Consider the following 8,263-nt stretch of genomic DNA (forward strand, 5'->3'; position numbering starts at 1 on the left):
GGTCTACAGAGTGGTAGGACATCCAGGGCTACACAAAGAAACCCAGTCTTGAAACAACAACAACAACAAAAAAAAAAAGTTCTGAATCTGGGGTGTAGATTATAGTAGAATACTTGTCTAGCATTTAGATAGCCCTTGGTTCTATATCCAACACCCAAAAAGGGAAGGAAGACAAAAGCAAACAAACCTTAAAAAAATAAATAAATAAAAAGCACTCAATTTATTAAATAAATATATCCCAAAGGATTATATTTTTAGACTGTAAATACTCAAAAGCAATTTCCCATTCCTTGTGACATATGAAATTATACTTTGTGAAAACACTTTATAATATTATATGGTCTTGAAAAACATAACAGGCAATGCAGGTAAAAATTGTGTTTTCTGCTCTATTTGTTATATAGCTTATTTTTTAAAGAAAAATCTGAAATATGTAAATCATTGTTTCAAGTAGAATGTTTTATTTATTTCCATATGTACAAACTATTAAACAGGGGTGTATACAGCATTTACACATATAACGTTCATAGCTGAAAATGACTTGAGAGATAAAAAGCAATTAAATACTTTTTAAAGTTTCTTTTCATTAGAAGTGTAAACTATACATTTTATTTCTCTGCTCAGATTGAGAGAAGTAGAAATTTACTAGTCACAAACAACAAAATTATGAGATAATAGTGCTCAAAGATAGTGCTCACTGTTAATCTTTCTTTTTTTATTGTCTGCCAAGTCTATTTATACTTGCATTCTAAAACATCTTCAAATGTATTAAACATTAAAAGGCAACATGAGCTACATCTCCAGTTCCTAAAATAATGCAAAGAATATTATAAAGAATCTGCCTTTTGGTATGTGGACATAGAACCCACAGATTTTTCTTTTTTTTTCCCCCTCTCTCCCTCTCCCAGATTTTCATAAAGAGAAGCTACCTTCTTTCAAGGATCTCTTCACACTAAAGCAACCTAGTTCACCCAGCTTATATGAAGGGATCTGGCACTGTTCGTAATGACCCTATACTCCTTCCAAGCACCAGATGCTATCCTTTGAATAAATATCTCAGCAAATATGATTTTTTTCAAGTTTCTTCATATTAAGTTCCAACAACAACAAAAGGCATCAAATGATGTGGAAAGCATGATTATTTCATTATTTATTTTGAATATCATTTTATTCAGAAAATACTTTTTAAAAGTCTGTACAGAAGCAGTAAACACACACACACACACACACACACACACACACACATTTTCCAGATAAAAGAATAGGAATTTTCAACTCTTCCACAATTAAAAAGAAAACAGTTTTTATATAGTTTTCTTCTTGTTTTTCTGCTCATATGTTAATTAACAAAAGAAGGTAGGGGCTGGAGAGATGGCTCAATAGTTAAGAGCACTGACTGGTCTTCCAGAGGTCCTGAGTTCAATTCCCAGCAACCACATGGTGGCTCACAACCATTTGTAATGGGATCTGATGCCCTCTTCTGGTGTGTCTGATGACAGCTACAGTGTACTCAAATTAAATGAATGAATGAATGAATGAATGATTTTTAAAAGAAGCTGGAAAAATTATTAGAGGAAAAAACAAAGAATACAGAAATCAGAATCCAAGGAGGAAAAAATCTCTTCCATCTATAAAAACTAGACTAAAGTCAAAAAAGGTCATCATCTTGATTTACACAGCTCCCAGTGCTCTCCTACTGCATCTCCATTTATGACCTACCACCTCCAGAATCCGTCTTAGGCAATCCATTCTATCTTTGATAGTAATCTAATTAAAATATCAATATGGCCTGCCTCTTTTCTTCTTCTTTATTTTTTTTCATGTAAAAACATTTCATGATAAAATTGAACATTTACATTGAAAATATTTGACAAAATTGAAAAAATATAAAGAAAAACATGTTAAAATCGACAATTTTCATGGAAAATTAAAGAGTAAAATGGTAGACATAAAGAACATTGCTAAATTAATTGAAAAAGTAGAAACATTTTATGATAGAATTGAAGATTTACATGGAAAAGATTTCTGATAAAATTGTAGAATATAGAATAACATGTTAAAATTGAAGATTATCATGGAAAATTACACAGATAAAAAGGTAGGCATAAAAATATTTCTAAGTTGATTGAAAGTGAAATTATCAACATTTTCTGATAAATTGAAGATTTACATGGAAGTATTTCTGATAAAATTGAAGAAATATATAGAAAAACATGTTAAAATTGAAGATTATCATGGAAAATTATACAGATAAAACGGTGGGCATAAAAATATTTCTAAGTTGATTGAAAGTGAAATTATAAACATTTTCTGATAAAATTGAAGATTTACATGAAAAAGACTTCTGTTAGTCTATGTCTTTTTACTGGGGAATTGAATCCATTGATGTTAAGAGATATTAAGGAATAGTGATTGCTGCTTTCTGTTATTTTTATGTTTGTGTGGTTACTTTCTTTTGGGTTTGTTGGAAGATTACTTTCTTGCTTTTTCCAGGGTGTAGTTTCCCTCCTTGTGTTGGCGTTTTTCCATCTATTATCCGTTGTAGGGTTGGATTTGTGGAAAGATATTGTGTAAATTTGGTTTTATCATGGAATATCTTGGTTTCTCCATCTTTGGTGATTGAGAGTTTTGCTGTTTGATTGAAAGTGAAATTATCAACATTTTCTGATAAATTGAAGATTTCCATGGAGGTATTTCTGATAAAATTGAAGAAATATATAGAAAAACATGTTAAAATTGAAGATTAATGCTGTTTTGTGTTCTCTTAGTGTCTGTGTGACATCTGCCCAGGATCTTCTAGTTTTCATGGTCCCAGTGAGAAGTCTGGTGTAATTCTGATAGGTCTGCCTTTATAAGTTATGTGACCTTTTTCCCTTACTGCCGTTAATATTCTTTGTTTAGTGAATTTGGTGTTTTGATTATTATGTGACGGAAGGACTTTCTGTTCTGGTCCAGTCTGTTTGGAGTTCTGTAGGCATCTTGTAAGTTCATGGGCATCTCTTTCTTTAGGTTGGGGAAGTTTTCTTCTACAATTTTATTGAAGGTATTTACTGGCCCTTAAGTTGTAAATCTTCACACTTCTATACCTATAATCCTTAGGTTTGGTCTTCTCATTGTGTCCTGGTTTTCCTGGATGTTTTGGGTTACAAGCCTTTTGCGTTTTGCATTTTACTTGCTCTTCTTCTATCCTGCTAGAATCAGAGTTTGCCTGGGCAATAATCAATTCTCTTCAAAACCCTATCCTTTTCAACTCTTTTCCACTGCTACTAAACATTCCAGATAACCCCACAAGAATGTTCCCACTGGGGTTATCTGGAGTCTTTAGAAGGGGTGGAGAAGAGTTGAAAGGGATAGAGTTTTGAAGAGAATTGATTATTGCCCCGATAACCCCACAAGAATGTTCCCTCTGGCTGGGCAGTGGTGGCGTACTCCTTTAATTCCAGCTCTTGGGGGGCAGAGGCAAGCGAATTTCAGAGTTTGAGGCCAGCCTGGTCTACAGAGTTCCAGGATAGCAAGGGCTATACAGAGAAACCCTGTCTCGAAAAACCAAAAAATAAAAATAAAATAATGTTCCCTCTGCTTGTTTCAGTTTCCCACCTTGACTATTCACCCTAGAAACCATTAATAGATGAGAACTGATGTTCACAGAAATAACTGACCCAAAGGCATATGATTGATGAATGGAGGACAAAAGACTCTAAAATACAAATTCTGCATTAGATACATTTAATGTCCTTTTAAGTACCTTTATTGTATGTCAAATATATCTGTTGTTAAACATCAACAAGTTTTTAGTCTAAATATTAGCTCCTCTAAGCTCATCCATTGAGTCACAGAAAGAATGTTACTATTTTTAAAAAGTTAGTCTTTATTAAGCTTAATGTAAAGATTTATTGTTCTTAAGGATTAGCTGAAGACATATCAAAAACTGCAAGAACTAAAGCCAGATATGCAAAGGAAAAATAAAGTTCTTAAGCAGTGGGTTTAATTCCAGCATACCATGATTCACTGTACTTTATACATGGAGGGATTATTGTAACTAAACAAACCCTTACTAAATGTATTTAAAAATAAAAACTAACAAAGATAATATTATAAGCATAAGCCAATAACAAAATAGCAAGGCTAAGAAGAGTAGCCATTATAAACCACTCATCTACACTTGATATAAAATAAACTCTTCAATTATACAGTTCTCACTGAAAATTACTTACTACTTTAATGAAAACAAATGGTAATATTAACACAGTATTTTTTATCTTTCTTGAACAACTAACTTATGTAATTATAAGTACTAATACTGGTGTCATATTGGTACATTTTAAAGACAAAGCACCAAATTTTACTACTAGGGAATGTACTGAGAACTATTCAAAGGTATGGATCATATCATCCACTTCAGTATGATCATCAACTACCCCCTGCCAATGATTGAGAGAGTTCTGCACCTTTGACTTCTGAATAGTCTACTTTATATCAGAAGACTTTGAAGACTTCAGCACACTAAGAATTTTGAGACATGGAGATTGACCAAGAGTAAACCCAATATAATAAGTCCTTGAAGGAGAAAGAGAAGGGCAGTCATAAGCAGATGTTAAAGGCCAAAAAGAGAGATTGAAGTGATATGAATCAGGAGAGAGAATCCATGCAACACCTAGAAGCTGAAAAAGTCAAAGTACTAGAGTCTCCCCTAAGGGCCTCCAGAATGAAGCAGACAGGCCACCTTAATACTTTGGCCCAGTGAGACTGATTTTGAACTCCTGCACACACGCACACACACACACACACACACACACACACACACACACACATGCGCGCTACAACTATAAAAGAACTATGTGTAAGCCACTGGATTTCTGATAGTTTTTATAGCAGTAGCAGGAACTCACAAGGGGGGCTTCTTAGGTGTCATAGTTTCAGTACTAAAAACAAGAAAGGCTGCTCACTCAAGCTTTCAAGAGTCACAATTGTCAGTACATAGTAAACAAAGAAAAACACCTTTAAATGTTTCTATAGTGAAAGACAGCATGCGCTTACTGTTTTTATAAGGTGTAGTATATGTGTTATCTCATTTGCTTTTAATAACTTTGATATGAATGGATCAATTTTATCATACTGAGGCTCTAAGAACTAAAGTTCAAAGGAATTATATAACATGTCCAAGTAGACATATCTAGTAAGCAATGGTACTGCATCTAACAAAGGCCTTATTAGTCAAAGGACCACTATAGTGAAGAGCCTATATTACAAGCTGCTTAGGTTCAAATCTAAATTCCAGAATGAAGTAGCTGCTTAACTTTAGCCATGTTACTGTTACAAGCATAACTGTAACCTCTCTATTTATTCATCTGTACAATACAGAATGAGATTAATAATACCTACCTGGGAGAGCCTTGCTGAGAAAGATGCTAAAATGTACAAATGCCACATGCTAGGCACATATAACAAAAAATATTAGCTACCACTGCTCTTCTGTAGTTACACTACAATTACACCTAGAATACACTGTACTACTTAAGAAGTGTGAGTAGCAGTGTGCAAAAGAGAAAAATAGCAACCAGAATGAATGAGATGGATAGGATGCATTTTGTTTTTCTGTTAAGGAATAAATATACAGCACTCTAGGCAGGAAAGGCAAAAGCAGAAAGACTGTATCACAACCTATCAACTATGATAGTATAAGATCAAACTACACTGCAGTAGTATTAACAGGGTAAGGGGGTAAACCCTAGAACTGATTATTATATGAACATAGAACACTCAATTCTACAAAACAGAAATGGGTAATAAAATTTGGAGATAATTTCTGAATGAGGGGAGAAAAATAAAGGCCAGTAAAAGAAGAAGCTCACCAACTTTAAGAAATTGCTATCTAATTCTACACTGGTTTCAGGTACCCAGTTCTGTTAAGGAGTATTTAAAGGATTCAGAATGTCAAGAGACCAAGCATTTTGTTCTCCAAAATACAGTCTTTCCAGTCAGATTTTCTCAGACAAGTGTTTTCTTTCGCCCATATTAATATATTACCCTATGTGAGCAACAACTCTGCAACTTGAGCGCCTCTGGATTCCATTACACACCCATAAAAATGGGAATTATTATTATTGGCGCTTCGAAGACAAAAAGTAAATATGAAAGTTTGTTTAGATTTTAACATAAGAAGCAAAATCACTTTAAGGCAAAAAGCCATCGTTTCTGTCACATGCCAAGGCTCTTTGGGAATTCCTTCAGAAAGAATGGCTTTCCCAAGTACACCTGTAGCAATCCTTTGGCTCACAAGCTATTTCTGCTCCTCAAAATCCAGAGGTGTGCTGAAAATGAACTTGAACTCCATAAAATTTTAGAGAGGACAGAGCAGGTCGCAAAACAGTTTACTTTCTAGTGCCAAAGGATATGCCCAAAAAATTATGGTTGACCCTACATCTGTGAAAACCCTCTCCCATCGAGCTAACCGAAAAAGGACTTCATAAGGGATCCGGCCCCACGCCGTCATGTTTCAAGAACAGCAGCCCCAAAAGTACTATTGGTCTAGATTGTGCAAGAACTGACCAGAAGAACAACTGTTTAGACATTACTCTTACCCTCATGACGACTCACGTTTTCAAAATCACAGGTCCGGGACACATCACACCTGACTCGCCCATGCCCTCACCTCAGAGCGAAAGCAAATGAACTGACAGTAAAACTGAATAACTCACTCGCCAGCTTTCTGAACACTACCCAAACTGCCCCAACTGCGGTGATGGAGTGAGTCCCTGGCTACAAAGGCAAAAAGCGGCCCCCAATATCCCCCTGTCCCTGCTGGACTCTGCAAATTCCAAAACACAACTCGCAAGCCTCAAGAGGAAGAACTGGGTGGCCGCTGTGTCCCTTGCTTGGGGGCAGGAGCACCAGCAACCCAAAAAGCCGAGATGATCTGGGGGTGTGCCCCGACCTACTCCCCCTCTCGTCCCCAGGCTAAGTCCCCAGAGGCCGCCCCTACTCACCAGACTAGAGAGCAGAGAGAGAGGCAGGAGACCAGGGCCAAGGCCCGCCGGTACTTCTTCATCTTCTCCTCCTTCTTCCCCCTGCCAGGAGGCGGCACATCCTCCCCGTAGCAGCCACAGCCGAGGCCAAGATGGAGGAGCCGGAGCAGGATCGAGAGGATGGGACCGAGAGTCCGAAGAGCTGTGGGGCTTGGCGAGCGGTTCCGCAGCACCTCGCGTCCCGGATGGGCTCCCCGAGTGGCCCACGGCAGCGGGAACAGGGATGCTTCACAGGAGCGCTCCAGAGACTGCCGCCGCCGCCGCCGCTGTGTCCGCCCGCTCGCCCGCGCCCGCCTCCTCCGGCCTTCGCTGCCACTGCCTCCCCATCCCCGCCCCGCCCGCCCGGGCCCTCGCTCCGTGCTGCCAGCGACCAACAGCCGCCGCGTACTCGCCTCTCAACAGCCAATCGCCGACCGGGCCAGGGCGCCTCACACTCCACTGAGCAGGATGGAAGGAGACGCGTCACCCACGTCCCTCTCGGCTCGCACTCCACCAGTCTCAGCGCGGGCCACGCCCCCTCCGCTGACAAAGCTCCAAAACGCCACAACCGCCGCCCTGCCTGCGCAGGTCCCACCCACTTGCTGGCGCTCGAACAGGAAGTCCCGTAACCCTCGGCCTTCCGCCTTTCAATGGCCCGCCCCCTCTCGAAGCGCGTGCCGCCTCCGCGCACGGCTATCTGGGGCTTGTAGTCCTACCGGAACCCGCCTTTTTCTTTTCTTTTTTTTTTTTTTCTTTTTTTTCCCTCTTCTTAGAACCCGCAGGTTTGGTTCTAGAATTTTATAGTTTCACTCTTCACCTCCAGACTGACTAGCTTTGTCATTTGTCATTGTTACATCCATATTGCTTCCTTGGAGCACAGTCACGGAATGGCCTGGAATGACTGGAGAGGGTCAGAAGAAAGCATTCTAATGTTATTTAAAAGTCGGTTTACTCCCGAGGGAGTGGGTCAGGCTAATTGAGCTAGATGCTGATTGGAAGGTAGAAAGAGGCGTGTCAAGGTTTCCTCTCATATGATTGGCTGAGGCTGAGAGATCGAGCTTTTCTTTCACCTAAGTGAGAATTCCTTACCTGCTGGCCAGATTCCTGAGATTTAGCCTTCTTTTTGTTCTTTTAATTTCGGACTGTGGGTTTCCTACTGCGAGGCAGAAAGGACACTTTGAACCCTCTGCATCCGAAAGCAGGGAAAGCAACCTACTACAAACCCTTGCTGCCGACAGGAAGAAAAAGAATTGTTTAGT

At 39.0% G+C, this 8,263-nt stretch overlaps 1 protein-coding gene across 7 annotated transcripts in view; it reads right to left on the reverse strand.

Moving 5' to 3' along the window:
• The window catches only part of Suco (SUN domain containing ossification factor), a 59,009-nt gene extending 51,659 nt beyond the window's left edge, over window positions 1–7,350 (reverse strand). For 5 of the 7 annotated variants that reach the window (XM_052199867.1, XM_052199866.1, XM_052199868.1 and 2 more), the window contains exon 1: window positions 6,987–7,139. In XM_052199867.1, coding sequence (XP_052055827.1) covers window positions 6,987–7,048 — 62 coding nt within the window. In that variant the 5' untranslated portion in view covers window positions 7,049–7,139. Of the gene's footprint in view, window positions 1–6,986 lie in introns of all 7 variants that reach the window. The other 2 variants (XM_052199869.1, XM_052199871.1) reach the window with 2 other exon arrangements.
• Between the last annotated feature and the right edge of the window lie 913 nt (window positions 7,351–8,263).

The sequence above is a fragment of the Apodemus sylvaticus genome, chromosome 12 (genome assembly GCF_947179515.1).
Source record: "Apodemus sylvaticus chromosome 12, mApoSyl1.1, whole genome shotgun sequence".
NCBI lineage: Eukaryota > Metazoa > Chordata > Mammalia > Rodentia > Muridae > Apodemus > Apodemus sylvaticus.